Consider the following 17,611-nt stretch of genomic DNA (forward strand, 5'->3'; position numbering starts at 1 on the left):
AACCTTAAAACCATATAAGGACTTAAAACGGGGTCAGTTTCACTAATCCACTGTTGTCTCCATCTTAAAAAGAACAGAATTGGCTCCTGTGAGTGACTCATCACCGGTTACACTCACTAATGCAGACGGAGAAGCGCTGCTTTACTGGTAACGCCACTGTTGGACAAGCCTTCACTGTCAAATTACTATTAGCATCGGTCCGTCTGGCATGGGAGGAAAACAATGAGCAGAGATCTGCATGTTTTTTCTGGCAGGCTAAATTTCCACAAAGATTTATTTTTCGTTTGGAAAAAAATGTATTCATATCATAAAATGTCTTTGAAGTCAAATACAAATAAATCAGGAGTTATGTACTTGGGCAACATTATGTCATCAGTTGGAACATCTTGGGCTTAACGTGGGGGTATAACTGGGGGCTGTGATCCAAACATTCCTCCACACATATTGGGTACAAGTTCAATTATACAAGCTTTATAACACCCTCAAATTTAGAGATACATTGCAGGTGCTTAGCAACCAAGTACTAAGCAAACTGTATGTGAATGAAATCCAACTACATAAGTACATTTTTGAGAATGGGGTGATGAAATAAATCTGGAAACTGCAATCACTCACACCAGAGGGGAAACTGGACAGTTTTCAGACCCGTAGGAGCCAAAACTTCAGACTGAAAGCCATGACGTACTGCATGGCTCCTGCCTGTCTGAAATCCCCAATCTTCAACACAAAACCAAATCTGAACTCCAATTAAAGGTTTCTCGATTTTCATTTGCGAGCCTCTCTTGACCGCCACTACTTAATTAAGGGTGGAGGCGAAGTCTGTTTCAAGAATTTGACAAAGCGTAACTCAAACGCTCAAGTATCAATTGCCATAATGTGTTCAGCATTTGATCTGTGTGTGAATGTACAGCACATGTGAAAAGACCAGGCGGTGTAATAAAATGTGACACGTGTACAAAATGCATGTCATGTGAGGTAAACGTGTAGCCTGACACAATATCGTCTCTGTGGCGTCAGGCATCTTTACTGTAGCTCGTCTCTCCCCCTCAGGACCTCTTCAGTCGTCGTAATCTCGAGGTTCTGGGCACATTTTCACCCCCTCCCTCTCCGAGTGTGGATCTGGAACTAATAGAGGAGCCTGAGGATGCAGGCTTGACAGATAGGCCCCTCATACTTGCGGCCAGCCTGTTTTGGTTTGTCTGTGCCGTGTTATTGCTTGTGAGGGGGAGCCTCTGGGCCCGTTTTTCTGGAGTAAGCGGCTCTACTTCCAGTGTGGTTTTCTTGCGCTCGGTGACTGGGAAAGCCTTGGACTCGACGAGGGGAAGAGGCGGCAGAGGAAGAAGGTCATGCTTGGATGTTTGTGTGGAGCACTCTGTGGAGTGAGTTTGCATTGTGGCTGGAGGTCTTCCAAGACACGTCCTCTTGGCCCACCGTGGGCGCGGGTCTTCCCCTGCATCACTTGGCCTGCACCTCTTGCTCTTTCTCGTCTCCTGACTGGTTTCATGTTGACAGCAAACTACTGAGGCCCCATTTGGGTTGATGCTGTCTGGAGGACTGTTCTCAGGCTGCTGCATCTGGGTCAGACCCTGCTTTCGAGTATTCCCAATCCGAGCTTCCTCTACGGCACTGGAACAAGGCATCGTGGGGTCTGCCTCTCGGGGGGCCTTCTGTCCAGAGCTGGATTTGGTCTTTTTGGGACTGGATTCTGACTCTGCAGCTTTAAGTTCCTCTATTTGGTTTTTGGGACAGGCTCTTAGGTCAATCTTCTGTTCCCCTACACAGGAACCATGAAGCTCTCGCTGGACTCGAGCTTGTTTGGCTCTGAAAAAGTTAAAGCACAAGAGGACATGAACACATATTTGAGTGTCCTCTCTGACCGGTGGGGCTGGAAAGTTCTGCATTAGATCATACTTACATCTTTTGAAGCACAGTCTTCTTTGTTTTTGTGGGGCTGTTTAAAGGCTCTTGGGTTTCTCCCACTCTGGAAAAATATTCTGATCGGCTTTGTTCGCTCAGTTGAGTCTAGAGAGGACAAACAGATCGGTGTAAACAAAAAATATTATTCCTGGCATCCCCTGGAAAGGTCTGGCTTCACAGCGGACTGCTGTCATCATCTGGCATTGTTTGACATTAAAAAACATTCACGAGACTGCTGTAAAAAATGATAAGATAATGAATATAATTAAAAGTCAAAACATTCCAAAATGACACACACACACACACACACACACACACACACACACACACACACACACACACACACACACACACACACACACACACACACACACACACACACACACAGATTGCGTGATTTTTCTACAATTAATCGCATTATGCCCCAAATTCAATAATGGAGTAAAAACTAGTGTATTGCATGCTTTGATTTTAAGTTAATGTTATCAGAACAATATAACAGCACGCTGGAGCGACAACAAGTTAACATACATACATATATAGTATAAGTCTGTTTTCTATTATTTTCTGAACAGGTTTGTATTTTATCAGGGAACAACATTAACAATGTGTTCAGTGGTAAGGGTCATATATATATATATATATATATATATATATATATATATATATATATATATATATATACACATGTATGTATATATATATATATATATATATATATATATATATATATATATATATATATATATATATATATATATATATATATATATATATATATATACACACACACATACATATACATACAGACACACAGTCCTTTGATTCTCCTAAATTCCAAACAGTTTTGTCGCCTCAGTATCTCAGTATGGAAGTGCACTATGATACAGGACAAGAGGAATGTCTTTGTCGCAGCCCCAACTGGCACAAATAATTAGTCCCCCCACCAACGTATTACTGTCCAAAGCAACCACCCCAAAGCCTTTAGAAAATAATCACCAGCTTGTCATAGAGTGACGTGTGCTTCACAGTCAATGCTGTCTGAAGCTTGGAGAGATGCTTGCAGCCCGAGGCAGGATTACTAAACGGTGAAACCATGTTGACAAGTTAAAACAGCGATTAATCCTTTATAAAACGAGAGAGAAAGGCAGAGGAAAAAGTGAGACATCTGAATGGGAAAATAAAAAAAATGAGTCTAAAAGATCCTCAAAAGGCAGACAATAAGACAAACTCAGGTTCGTGACCAAAGCCTCGTGGCTAGTAGACTGGAGCAGCGCTTTTAGTTGCAGGTTCAAAGTTCAATAGACCCACGTACTATGAGGGCCCACTCAGGCGGAACAGGGAACAGGCCAAAGATTGGATCTCACCAACGTGTGCCCTCAACAGCCCACTAATGAAGGTTAATCACAGGTCTTTTCCTTGGCTGACCTAGAACAGACTCTTGTTTTATGAGAGAACAAGAGACACTGGTGGTAAATTGAGCAGAACTTAAAAGTTGAAAGCCTGACAATTTATCGTAAATTAATTGAATAAAAAAAAAGTTGGTGGGAGAGTAGCTCTGGTTTAGAATTGGGCATACAGCTTACATACAGCGCATACAGCTGAAGAGCTTTATGAATTGAGTGACAGACGAAAAGTTAAAAGGTTATTACAATTACATTTCAAGTGTCGACTGGCACAAACGTCAACTACATAACAAATGTCAGTACCCTCTAGGGGCCTCTAGGGGCACTGTGGGTAAGGCGGTGAAATGTGGGTTATTGAACGATCCACGAGCAAAATCGCAGAGTAACCAGAGTGCTGCAGGAACGATGTCCCAAACCCGGATATGAGTTAGCAATTTAGCACGATTTTTTTAAAATGTTTTTTTGGTTCAATGCCTGAAATGAGGTCTACAATAAACACAAGCTTAAGATATTTTAATGTTTTGTAATAGAATATAAAATATGTCTTTTGAGAATTCCGAAGCTTTTACATGTTTAAATAAAATAGGCAGTCGCTAGCATGTGGCTACGTGAGACGACAGAAGACTGCAATCGCGATGTGCCCCAACGCCGCGTTTGTATCCGTTTAAGTGCCATCGTGTGCAGTTTTGCACCACGTACACCGGCCGAGACATGGTGCGGACCCAACAAACTGCAGCAATAAATTGCTGAGGAATGTGTCAATCACGATGCATCTGCAGCCGCCTCACTATCCGGCCTCAAGCCCTCAGGAGCCCATCGTAGCGGTGCCTACAAATGTCTTGGAAAAAATGGAAATCTAAACAAACATGACGACTTAACGACCGAAATGATCTGAATCGAAAAAGTGAATACAATTAAATGAGCAAGTACTCCAAAAGCAAAGGAATTCATTATTATTGTTTATAGTCACCAGATAGCCCTGGGCTACATGAGCATAAGTCATAAGTCCTTTAGCGCCGCTAGCCTTTTGGCCATTGCACCACGAGAAAAGACACAGCAGGTGCGTTGGCTCCGATGTCAGGTGTGAGGAGGTATGTGCTTTATGTGTTCTCGTAGAGTTGTTAAAGTAGTTGTTGAAACCTGCTTACTCACATTTCGTGAGCGTGCGAGTTTGCGTGTTTTTGGCGCACGTAAAAAAAAAAAGCTGTAAAATGAGAGATTTGCACTGGTATTCTTTTGTTTGATGAGCTGAAATTTGATTATTTGGGAAAACATCCCAACATGATGCTGTCCTGGCTCTGCTGTAAAGAACCAGGTTATTGGAGTATTATATACTGCAGACCTGGGTAGTGTGTTATTTGTAGATGGACCAGTGAAATGCTCCTATAGTTTAATTGTGGGCCGGCCAGCGTTGATAGTTGCATTACATATGCAAAATTTGCGATTGTGTGCTGTTGCTGGTATGGTACATTGCAAATAAGTGCATGTGCCGGTCCTTAAGAGTGGATGTTGAGGTAAAGATTTGACCCGTTGGTACACTTGATAAAGGGGCCGAAGTCATTGACATTCATCCTCTAGTTAAATGCAATCCATTCAGTAGTTGTTTCAATGTTTCAGTCTGAATTGACGGCCATCCACAGAGTCTTGGACAAGGCTAAAACACTTTGCAGTAGGGAAAATAAAACCAGACAGAAGTTGAATCTTAGACATTTTGAGGTTGGGTATCTTGTTTTAGTTTTTTCAGGTCATTATTATTCCATAAACTGCTTGGTAAAATGATCAATGTGCACACATAGGCTAGAGAGAGCAATGTCGTACACTCTAACCTCCACCAGTTGCTGTGGACACGGAGAAAAAAAAAATCATTAATGTCCTCTCCCACATGCCATGGCACCAGTGACAACGTGTGACCCCACAGACAAGGGGGGAGGAGCAATTGTCCCGAGCTGCAAGGCAAGCTGTGGCATTGTGGCTTTGCCCTGGGTGTTGAGACCTATCTGCACTCTGGTGTGTGGTGTGGCGAAAAGGAATAAAAAGGCCAGAGGGAGGGAGGGAGATAGTGAATAAGGAGGCTGGGCAACAAGGAAGTAGGCGGAGACGACAAGAAAAAAGGGGGACAAGATAATGGAATGAATTAGAGAATGAAAGAGCATTTAGAGGGGAGCGCAACAAAAGAAGAGGAACCCCACAGAGTCATATCGCCTGACCTCAGCGGTCTCTCTAGCATGCCTTCAAACACAAGAATCCTCACACAGGAAGTCGTCCACAGGCTGGCCTTTGTGTAGAGATGGATTCATGGCTAGAGTGTGGGCAGAGGCTCGGTCTTTACGCTCTCTCTCTTTGCCACGACTAGCCTGGGATTTGGATTTGAGACAGTGACACACATTCAAAGTTGCGTCTGCCCACGCACTCACACACCCACCCCAACAACAACAATTCTGAGAAAGATGTGGGTGCCATCATTTGCATCGTAATGCCTTGATATGTATTCTCATCTGTTTGATATGAATAAACGCTGTTTGAAAGATGAACTTGAAAGAAAAATCAACAAGAAGCCTATGGGAGGTTCTCTGGGAAAGTTTTGTGTCTTTTTGTTCCTGTCGGCACAACTTCAAAAGAGCAAAAGAGAGAGAGAGTGAAAGGACAGAGTGACGGAAAGGAAGAGGCACGAAGAGAGGAAGAGGTCGGATATACATAGAAAGACAGATAGAAAGTCCGACAAAGAGAGAGAAGTGGCGCATGAATTATTATCACCAGGGGGCCGGGGGTCAGACATTCTGAATATAGCAACGAGAGAAGGAAGTGGAGGGATTATTAAGCACGGAGAGGGAAGGAGCTGGTGCCGGAACAACGTTCTAATTATCATGATTGGTATTGGTGGTAAGTATTGTGTGGGAACCGAGGTGGTCTCATCTTGCATGAAATGATGCAAACTTCTAATCGCTCGTCTGCTCGCCCCCACACAAAGCGGCAAAGCACTTCGCGTGAAGCAACACGTAGGGCGTGCCCTCCCCGGCCCCGGAGCCTCCGCAACAACACGGCTCGGCCACGGGATTTGCAACAAGACGGCACATCTGGATGTCAGATTATAAAGATAAACCTGGCAAAGGGGTTCATGGAGCAGAGAGCATTCATCATTTGGTTTAAAAAAAAAAAAAAAGGTACAGATTCTCAAAGCTTGCCCCAACTCTGAGTGACTCCTGGAAACAACTTAAAAAAGATAACCAAATACAGGCTCCATAAAATACAGGGAATGAACAGTTTCTCCTCGGCCATCTCAGATAAGGTAGGAACCCAGACAGATTATCTCGGTTATCTTTTTAGGCAGCTGCTTTTGAAAGCAATGCACCGATAGGGCCAAGTCTAAAATACTTCACATGTGATGACAAAACCACTCTCAAGACATCACTTATTTTGTATTTATGCACTATGTGCACATGCAATAGGGGTTTGCTTTACAGGCTTTTTTTCCAAAGGGTTTGGTAAGGACTTTGAAAACCCGAAGAGGACAGGGATCTTCCTTTAGCATCATCAGGCAGGCATTGTGAACTTTTAGTTGACGTTAAATCATGTAAATTACCTCCATAAAAAAAACAGTTAGCATGAAAAACTCTGATCAACCATCAACTGTTATATAATTGTGATCTGCCACAATGGATCATTTGTTCTTGGATTACTCTGTCTGTAGCTCATCCAACACACACAAAACCAACAAGATGCCATCCTATAAAGCCAGTTATTCATTCATCTGTCACAAGATAATTATTCATACCACTTGAAATAATTGAATCCCTGAAAGTATTCGAGTTAGAAAGAATGTAATTATTCTTTCCACTGAAAATCCTTTGAACAACTCTATGACAGCACAACTAAGTATACAAAATCCTTAAACTGGCACCAAGAAACAACAGGACTGTTTAACTCTCGGGGCAGAAATACCTCCTGCAGAGATGTTCGTGAAACTAGTCCACAAGTTCCCCCCCCCTCTCCTTCCTCCCACAGAGGAAACATGCCCTGTTTGTCTAAGCTCACCACATCTTCCCTGAAACAAAGTCAACAAACATGCATGGGCACATACTTGTCTTGAGCAGAGGACAGTTCTTATTCATGAACAATGACAAGCGTTTTTTTGGATCCACCCTTGTTTAAGGATGAAGACAAGCTGTGAGCTGTTTGGACTGACTTTGTGCAAATCAATGAAAGTGGCTGAAGACGGAATGAAATGAAGAGACACGGCCACGTGCTGCAAAGTGATCCAAGCCATGTATTGGGCCTCGTTGGAGAGGAGATCAGCAGACACTGAGGCTTGGGAACGCACTGCTGCTAGCTGTTGCGAGCTGTGAAGAACAGAGGCGTGCTGAGGTCATGAGTAAACACACAGACTTGTCCACAGCTCAGAAGAGGGGGGGGGACTGAAAACACATCTGCTCTGCCTTTGATCCAAACGTCTGCGGCCCAGCACGCCACTCACCTCAGCTGCCCACTCTGTGCCTGACTAGAAAACATCGGCCACAATCCTAAACACTCGCTCTTCCTTCCCATGCTGCCCTCCTCCCTGTTGGTGCTGACTCACGAGAGGCGCCGCTTCAGATAGGGGATTTTAATCTTCAAAAATGTTGAGAGGAAGACCAACATTGTCGAAGAGGTGACTTTTGTTTGCTTCCCATGCAAACGCAGTCGTTTCAGTGGCCCAACATCTGCAGAGAAACAGGCTAATATTCATCTTTTTATACATCAAATATCATTCATGCTCAAAACCAAAGCTGTTCAACTTGGTTGAACAGCGTCTGAAAACTTTTAGTTTCATACATCAACAACAACTGCTGTAACTTTTGGAACCGGACATTTCCGGCAGACTACTAAGTTGAGGGCCCGTGTGTGTGACTGACGGTAGCAGTGCAGTGTGCGTACACTTAAGGCGGTCTATGAATAAATGATACAACACCACAAGACCCACGCCAAGTTCCAGTTCCCGCTCAAGGTGGGCTGACCTTTTAAGGGGGTACCAGCTATTCTCATTAAAGTGTCAAGCAGCTCCTCCAGGCTTTGCTTTGGTTGGCCGCCATGTTGTAAACACTGGTATGTTTTTAGCATTCCTCCACCTCTAAACTGAACTTATCCACTTCGGGCAGCGAAAGCAACATGAAAAAACTAAATTGACTGTTTAAGGTTGTTATGGCGAACGTGTTGGCAAGTTAGCAGAAATCCACTATCCTCTTTGCTCTGTGGTCACCGCCATCAGCTCCTGTGGAAAGCATCTGCAGCCTCAACCCAAAAATGTAGGTTTGTGTTTTGACTTTAAGTACTGAAAATCGTCGATAATTGGTTTCCTGTTTTTTTCTACACTACTGTAATGACTAAATCTCACCATCCCATCTTCCCACTGAACCACAGTTGAAAATATGACTAATAGGAGCGCACAAGATAAAAACAGACATGCCCAAGCGTGGGACCGAAATGCTGGCTTTCACGGGACAAAAGGCCAACCATGATGTCACCTTAGTTCCCTCACAACATAACCCCTTGACCTTATGAGAAGTGCTAATATGATGAGTCTACATTTCCACTGTGGTTAAGGATTTTTGTTCAACTAGTCATACAAATTAAATCCTAACTACAAAACCTCCTTCAATAAAGAGAAATTCGGCTAAAGCTCGTGCTGTCAAGAGTTTTGGAATAAAAGGCCCCTTCTTAAGAATATGACCAACTCTGACATTGAACTCCGAAGGCATCATTATTTTTAGACGGCAACATTATTATGCCTGACATCAGTTGTGACTCCCTGCATTTGTTTTTTTTTTTTTCATTTAGATTTTCAACTTTCTTGGCACACTGACAATGCAAAAACTCAGTTTCTTACAAATTAGAACAGAACGAAGGATGTCAACAAATAATTGTTTTCGTCATGTGAAAAACCTTAGCCTTGCTGTCTGGTATCTTTCCCCTACAAACCACATTCGAGGTTGGGCGAGTGAGAGCTCCACCACAGGACTCCCACCCTCCAACTCCCTCTGCATGTACTGTACGAACCCAGAGAACCACATCCTGAGGAGAGGAACGCAATCGACAGCAATGCCTCCTTGAAATGGAAAATGGGTTACACAATCTGAACTTTTCACTGACGACTGTGTTGCTCCACTAAAAATATTACAATCGCTGCTTTCATTGGAAGCCAAACTGTGGAGAGTGCAGAGACATTTCAAAGGGAAACAATAGCAAAAGCCCCATAGAAAAACAGCGGCCCACTGATCATGGGATGTGATGGGAGAGATGTCTGTCCTTGATGTGAGTGCCAAGGTGAGAGGCTCCACCACCATTTCCTACAATACTCTTGGGAGTTTGGAATCGAATGAGCACTGGCCAAAGGATAGTTGTCCGTAATATGAATGGACAAAAAAGAAGAGGAGAGAAGGCCTTATGACATGAGCAGTGTGCATAATATAGCATAAAATCTTGCAGGGGGAATACCCAGTGAACCCAAACTTTATCTGAATCCAATCAATCAAGACACATGACAGCTGACTGCACACAATCATGTTAACTGAATTTACCCTTAAAAACCCAATGTACTGTTCATGTGTCAGAGTGATGAAGTGTGCTGTTGTAGGTCACTGATATGCTGTTAAACCAGAGAATGGGATGTATTACTTACATGTAGCATACATATTCAATAATAAGTGTTTACGCTTAGTTAAGCTGGTTAAATGATAGACAAAATCCAGATTTTTGTATAAGATGGATGTTCTGACAATGTCAACACTTACTGCGGTGCCATAATGAGCTGCCAGAAATATTGAGACTCACTAAAGTCAGCCAAAATTAGTTTGGGCTGTATTTTGAGCCTAACCATCAATTTTGAGGTTTACAACAATCACAAGAAAGACAATGTACAGCTGGGGTGAACTGGCAGCATGTGGGCGCAGGGACATTTGATAAGGGGTGACTCTGCACCCTTGGATCGCACCTCACTCCATTTAGCCCCAAGCCATCCTCTTTCCTCTTCAAGGGGTCTCTGAAAAGCCCTGGTAGGTTCAGCCCTCCCTCACCCCTCACATTACAAGGATCAGCATAATAAAGTGAGAGCACAATTTGGCAACACGTCCCTATAATAACACACAGACCCATGCAGGACTTTTTGCCAGGCGACTAAGAGGAAATAGAGGAGTATAAACAGCACTCACCGCGGCCATGCTCAGGTTTCCATGGTGCGCTGCGGCATCCTCCGGACAGCTCGCACACACAACATAGCGTTCAGGAAACACACGCAAATCTGAATGCAGGGAAAGAAACAACACAGACCATGGTCGTTAATAATGTGGGCTCAACTCTAATTATGAGTCAAAGTCAGACAGTGGGAAATGTGGTGGTGATTTAAATTCACATCTACAAACACCAAGTATTTCCTGTCCCTCAGACCAGGGAGAAAATGGCAGTTTACAGATAACTGTTGGGCTTTATGAGCCACGTAAATAGCATGAAATATTAGACAATTTTATGTTCACAATGGGTCTTGGGAGTAGTAATCTGCTTCAATATCTGCAACGACCATTTACAACAACACTATTACACATATTATATCATGATAAGTTATCTAACTATCTGTAAGAACTCCATATTAACATATTTTGACATATCAACTCAACTGGACAGCCAAAATGGCCAATATGTGACCTATGGCCTGTTACATAGCTTCCTGTATGTTAAGTCCAAAATTTGCAACATCACTCTGACTTCTGCATCACTGCCTGTGAGAACCAATTGCAGGGCCATCACTACATACTAAGGTATTCTTCATCCAGCGTTTTTGATCCACTGAGTTTCCCACCCTCTGTTTAAAGGGTCTCTCTGTCGGGGAATCCAGTCCGTAACATCTTATATTCCTCCTCAGTGGCTATTTCTGAATACATTGGTTTTGCTTCACTTGTGTTGGACAGGGATTTATAAATACAGACAATACACACACGTTGGTTAAGCGGGAACAGAACTTGCATTTGCTGCCATTTGTGTACACACACCTTGTAAGGAGTATGTAAGGAGCATTACTAAGGGGTATTTCCCAGGTCCAATTTGTTGTGCCCTCAAATCCATTGCCTCACTGTCACCATGGGCGATTAACAGGTCAGACAAATTACACAGACATATCGAGTAGGAAAGCTTTTGTGTGGGCTTTACTTTGCTGGATATCTTTTTACGCTGTTGTTTATTTTAGGCAGTGAGGGTTTTAGTTGCTTAGTAATGGCAAGCGTGAAAGTGTGCTGAGCGTATTTATTCACTGAATATTATAAACCCCCCCTAACCCGTTTAATGACCTAATGGTTGTTTCTCTAATGCCAACAGTAGCACAGATTTGACAGTTTCTATCCCACAAATAAAAGCCTGTGAATAGCAAAAATGACAGTATTTTAATACAAACATATTAAGGATGAAGACAAGCTGTGAACTGTAATCTAATTATAAGAAGGGTTAGGTTTGATTGGGGACCTGGCCCTCTGAAGAGGGCCCCGAGAGGCACTGGCACAAAGGGGGGCTGTGTTTTAAAAGACAGTTAAAAAAAACTCTAGAATGAATAAAAAAGAAATAATTAAAAGAAAGGTTAAAACAACAAGACAGCAGAACGGTCACCAGCGGGGCAGTCGAAGAGGAGCTGTTTAAGGGGAAGACATAGTGAAGGGCTACATAAAACATCCAGGTGGGTTGCAGGTTCCTGCGCCTAAAAGGACCGGGAAGATAAAAAACGGACAGACCGGGGGATGACGGAATAAAAGCAAAAATTGAACACAGATGTTTCCTTAATAAATACATATATAAATCCATGTATATAAATAATATTGCAACCCTGACCCTAGTTTTAAAAAGTCCCATTGCGTTACATGTAAAGGGTACCAAGCCATTTGCCATGTATAACTAGTCACTATGCTACAGCTAATACTACAGCTAACTCATTGGACCAAATTACACAACCTTTGCCCTCAGGAGACGGGGTCTAATGTAATGTGTAACGGACCTGCTGAGGGAAGCCGTCCTCTCAGTCTGCAGCAGGTCAGAGCTGCAGACTGACATCCAGGCCCAGAGGGAACAGATATTAACTTTACTGACAGGAAGAGAGACATGTTGGTCCCATGAAAAGGTGGCCACGGGTCACATGCACTAGATGAGCCGTGGAGAGAGATTCTTACTGCCCTCCACAGACAGCCCTCCAATCTCTCTCTCTCTCCCACTCTCAGTAGCCTCTCCAGAGAACCACTTAATGGCTGCCTGTTCTCAACAACACCCTGAGCAGGTAGGGACAGGACATAAAAACAAGTGAGGGGGGAAAAATCAACATACAGAGCACAGATGACTTGCTCCTTCTGTGGGAAATCTGGCTGAGTACGAGCCATTGAGCAATCTATTTCTGATTCCTTTAACTGGAAATGTATCCTTTGAAAACATGGGTACGTACCCCCATGGAGCTGCTTGTCAACACATCGGAGGTTGAAGTGTCGCTTCAGAAAATTGGCCACCAGGTTGAAGTGTTTCCCTATAAAATAAACAAACAAATAAACAAACAAAACAGAAATACAATTGACGGTTAAAAAACAAAAAGAGCAGATGGACAACATATTTGACATATGACACCATTTCCAAGACTTAAAGATAAAGCAAAGAAAGTAGAGAAAGTGGTTAATAAATATGTTGTGTCCGATACCAGGCCCTTCATGCGGTGAAGGGTACTACTCCCATCACATACTGTAGAAGCACACGTGGCCATGCTGAACTTAAAGTGAATACAGGACTAGAGATTAAATTTGCAGACAGCCGCTCTACTTCTTAAATATACTGCTCATTCCTAGTCATTGTTGTACTGTTAGCTCAACATGGCACTTCATGCTTTAAATACACTCCATCAATTTCCCGCTAACCTTAATCTTAAACTTAGACGACTACAAAACCAGTCAACTCATCCGTGAAACTGACCTCACAGTTTAGAGAAAGCAGAGAAACCACCTCTGCTCTATTTGTCATGGAATGTTTATCATGGTATGTAAGATGTCCCGGGCAGAAACAGAAGCCTGTTGCCTAATCTGGCAGGAATTTGTTGACTAAAAGCAAGGGTCTGGCCAACACGCCATCCAGTTGTTCTTTGTAAACAGTTCTGGGAAGCTGAGAGAACCTGCTCACCCCTTTGGTACCGTCTTGGTACCCTTTTCCACTTCTTGTTAAAGTGAATGTAAAACTATACTCTGCATGACTTGACCACAAACTCTATTTTTTCTCTATTCTTATTTGGCCTTCTCATATAGCTGTTGGCGTGTGAAAACATAATTAACTGCTGACAACAGGAATTTTTTTGTATTTTAACGTCAATTAAAGGATTATATGTTTTCCATAGTTGGAGAAAATCCTGACCTCTTGCACTCAGCACTCCCTGGATAATGTCAAATATGCACCGTCATCAAGCTTTTTAAAAACGAGGGCTGCCTTTGTCTCTGAAAAGCTGACATTTTGGAGGTGGGGAGGTTTTCCCTCCTCAGCCACAACTTTGACAGTCTATCATGGAAAAAAACGTAGGAGAAATTTGAACAAGCCTCCTCTAAGTGTTGCTCTACAATCAGGACCGATATGCCATCACAATGTGTTTGTTGACAACACACGGAGCAGACAGCATGTTAACAGCACTGGCCCACACAAACACTCACACACACACACTCACACACACACACACACACACACGTGTAAGAGGCGCCTTTGTGAAGGCACTCGCTCTTAGCATTTAATCATCTTACTTCAAAAAGCAGCCGTTCTGCGATTCTTTGGATGATGACATGCAATTACAGAGACAGGGTGTCGCAAAACTGCCACAGGTATATATTTAAGTCCATTGGCCAGTGATTAATGCCACCGCCATGGCTTTCTTTCTCTTTGTGCTTGTGGCTGAATTAGAAACTGGGGTCAATATACTTTAGCAAACACAATTCACACTTACAAAATTATAAAAACATATAAATGAATGGAAGACATAGTGATTACTAAAGTCAATCAAATTTACTTCAAACAAACCAAGCTCGATCCGTCGGACAAAAAAAAAAAAAAAAGGAATAAAAAAACTCAAAGAATTCATTAAAAGTTAAGTCCAATTAAAATGAAACTAACGTGAGAACTCAAAGTGATACCTGTTCATTCCTATGATACTAAGTCGACGCAATCAATATGTTTCTGAGAATAATATGGTAAAAGTGGTACCTAGGTGACAGGATATACTTGTCAGTTTAGCATCTATGGGAATGTGTTTCATCCTCAAAAGCTGTAAAATAGAAATTTAGCCTCCAGCGAAAATCACTTTAGACGACGTAATCAAGATTTGTGTACAAGAATTAAAGTCTCCTGGAGACGGAACAAAAACAGATCGGTCATCTTTTATTCTAGCCATCGAGTTAGGGACTGATATTTACCGAGAGCTCTGAAGACAGAGCACCAGGAGCTTCACATTGGAAATCTCTGCCCTGCAGCAATCGGGTCATGCGGAGGAGCCATGGGACAGCTTTAGGTGAATGATAAATAGGGATTTATAGGAATCATGTTACATCCTCTGTTTTGTCAACCAAGGAATCAGGTAGCTTAGTTTAACTCGACTGCACAGTGTGTAATGGCAGTGACATTTATTTTGCTGTAATAGCTCTGTACCACATCACATTGAAATATTATTGCACAAAAAAAAAAGCAGTGAGTAACTTTCAGCTAAAATCGGGGGTGTTAACAACCATGTTGAAACCATCGTGTAGTAATTGTCTTTTTTGTCCGGCATGCAATTTAATGAAATGGGGTTACCACTTGATTCAGGACCCAGTACAAGTACTTACATTTTGGTACTTTGTATGGGCTGTACACTGTACAGTGTAGATGTCTTTTCATGAGAAAAACTAACGCTTTTGGAGATCCTCCCTCACTGAATTGGCTTTAGAGCTCGGGGCCTCTAAAGTCGTCTGTCCCTTTTTGATACTTGATGTACATAATACTTAATGAGACACCAACCTTTAAATAGTGCTTAATTAATCCCAACAGGTACATGCATTAACACACTGCATGCTATGTTGGGGTTGTTTGCAGTAAATAATAGGAGCATTCCTTTACTGGGAAAAAAAAATATTATTATTACTATTATTCTTCAAACAGCAAAGCAGTGGTCATTGGCCATGCTGGTTATTTACTCTAAACATGGAGGAAAGCAGCTCTGGATCTCTGTTTTAGTTTCTCTGCCCATTCCGGGTCCAGGAGAAAAGCGTCTTTCGTTGCAGTTGCTTTGATTTTGTCCGTCAGACTCTTGGGCCTCATGTCTAGCGCTACAACTATTCTCATTGCTTTCCCTGGTGGGCTGAGCTTGCCAATTCCCAGGACAAGTTTGACAGGGACGTCTGGACACATAGTTGGGAACCAGTGCAACGCTACGGCCCGAGACATCAGCTGTTGCTCCAACTTTATAACGTCCTGCACAGCGCAGAGTTGCTCTTGGCCCTCTGCCCGGGTTCTCTCGTGCTAAGCTTACATTCATGTTTCTCTCTCACAAACAGTTTGCTAGAGAGTCCTCGGGGAACGAGTGGCCCCTTTCTGCGGCAACTGTGGCCTGCAGTGGTGCAATAACCAAATCTGCAGTGGAGCCCTCAAAGGGTTTCAGTTGTACTTCCTGCAGAAGAAGATGGTCTTGCTTAATTGTTTTGAAACCTGAATCACAACAATATCATGGCAGGTCAAACCATAAACAAGCCAGCACGCCATGTTTTCAGAAATGTGGTTGATAATATCGTAACCGCTTGTATGGAGTTACTTATACCATCTTGTTATGTACCGCAGGACAACTGCAGAAAAAGGACACAGACTCCATAAGGCTGGTGCCAAGGATAAAATACTGTACTTTGAGACTAACACACACACACACACACACGCACACACGCACACGCACGCACACGCACACACACACACCCCTGCAGCTTTCACTGCTTCCTGGGAAAACAATGAGAGGAAAGAAAAGTCAACAAACCGAAAGGCATCCAGAGTGACTAGGACTGTAACATGGAACAGGCAGGGGTGAGAAGCATTCAGACCGGGGTCAAAGGTAAGGCCCCATGGAACAGACTTCATTAACTTCAGTTATATCCTGAGGAGATCATTAAAACAGCCATAGAAAACATAGCCTACTTCTTCTCGCCATCCGCATTCCTGGCAGCCCATGCCGTTGTGACTGCTGCAGGAATCCATCATAACTTCTGCTCTGATATTGAGAACTTTCCAGAGTTCCTAGCAGGTCCTGACCCTGTATTAGCTTTGCCACAGAGGGTCCTTTCTAACAGGAATACTTCCTCTCTTGGTGCATTTACATGCACTTACGTTACCTAGTTATTCTGAGCTTTCTTCAGTAACCTGATTTCTTTAACATAATGTAAAAAATAAAAAAGGTTTCCATCATCAGAGTATCATTTTAAAGAAACCCAGAGAGACTTTTATTGGCTGAAACTAATAGATGGGAGGAAATATAACTGACTTGGAGCAATGCATTTTTGTATTCAAAATATTTCAATGAAAAGCCTTGAATAAGCTAGTTGAGGATTATTTTGAGGAAAGATGAGTGCCTCTTAGTTCAGATCTTTTTTTACCAGAATATGCAAATCTCAACAGGCTGCAGTATTATATGTCATTTAATACAGAAAACCAATGCCAGCACCGTTTTAAAAACGTGGCCAAAAGAAGGAGGGAAATCTGATTATGCAGGTTTTACTGTAACCTGGTTATTGCAGTGCATGTAAAGGCAATCTCTGATTTCTGGCAGTAACCTGATTTCTCTCATTAACCACGGCTCTAGAATGCATGTAAATCTAGTGACTGTGTGTCAGGAGAACTGCAATTCCCACGCAACCCCTTCATGAACAGGAGTTGAATCAGCAGGACAGTCAGACATCAGTGCCTGAGAATTCTGCTCTTTTGACATCTCTGCTTTGATGTAGACCCCCTCCCTCTGTCCTCAAGTCTGGGTGGAGAGTTGGGGCTTAGAGCAAGAGAGACGGGTGGAGTGGTGAAGGATGAGAGAGCTTGAGGAAGTTACCCATATGTAAGTGGGGGCTTTCCTGGAAGGACATCACTCTCTGTGTAACTACTAGCCGAGCACTGTGCCTTATCATCCTGCACAACGTCCACCTGAAACAATATTTGCACATGAGTGTTCAATTTAACATTTGGGTGACCCCTTCATCGCAGTTACAAAATACGCCGCAGCATGGTAGCTCAGGCCAGCCCATAAATGCAGCATGTGACTAAAG

General features: G+C 42.8%; 1 protein-coding gene across 2 annotated transcripts in view; it reads right to left on the bottom strand.

Moving 5' to 3' along the window:
* Nucleotides 1-247: 247 nt before the first annotated feature.
* slx4ip (SLX4 interacting protein) overlaps nucleotides 248-17,611 on the bottom strand; it is a 31,350-nt gene continuing 13,986 nt past the window's right edge. For both annotated transcript variants that reach the window (XM_068568327.1, XM_068568328.1), the window contains 4 exons: nucleotides 12,766-12,843; nucleotides 10,505-10,593; nucleotides 1,916-2,022; nucleotides 248-1,821 (listed from right to left, as the gene is read on the bottom strand). In XM_068568327.1, the coding sequence (XP_068424428.1) occupies nucleotides 1,047-1,821; nucleotides 1,916-2,022; nucleotides 10,505-10,593; nucleotides 12,766-12,843 (1,049 nt within the window). In that variant the 3' untranslated portion in view covers nucleotides 248-1,046. The remainder of the gene's footprint in view (nucleotides 1,822-1,915; nucleotides 2,023-10,504; nucleotides 10,594-12,765; nucleotides 12,844-17,611) is intronic.

Source organism: Clinocottus analis, unplaced genomic scaffold, assembly GCF_023055335.1.
Source record: "Clinocottus analis isolate CAN_PGR_092001 unplaced genomic scaffold, fCliAna1.0.p SCAF_8, whole genome shotgun sequence".
In the NCBI taxonomy this organism is placed as follows: Eukaryota; Metazoa; Chordata; class Actinopteri; order Perciformes; family Cottidae; genus Clinocottus; species Clinocottus analis.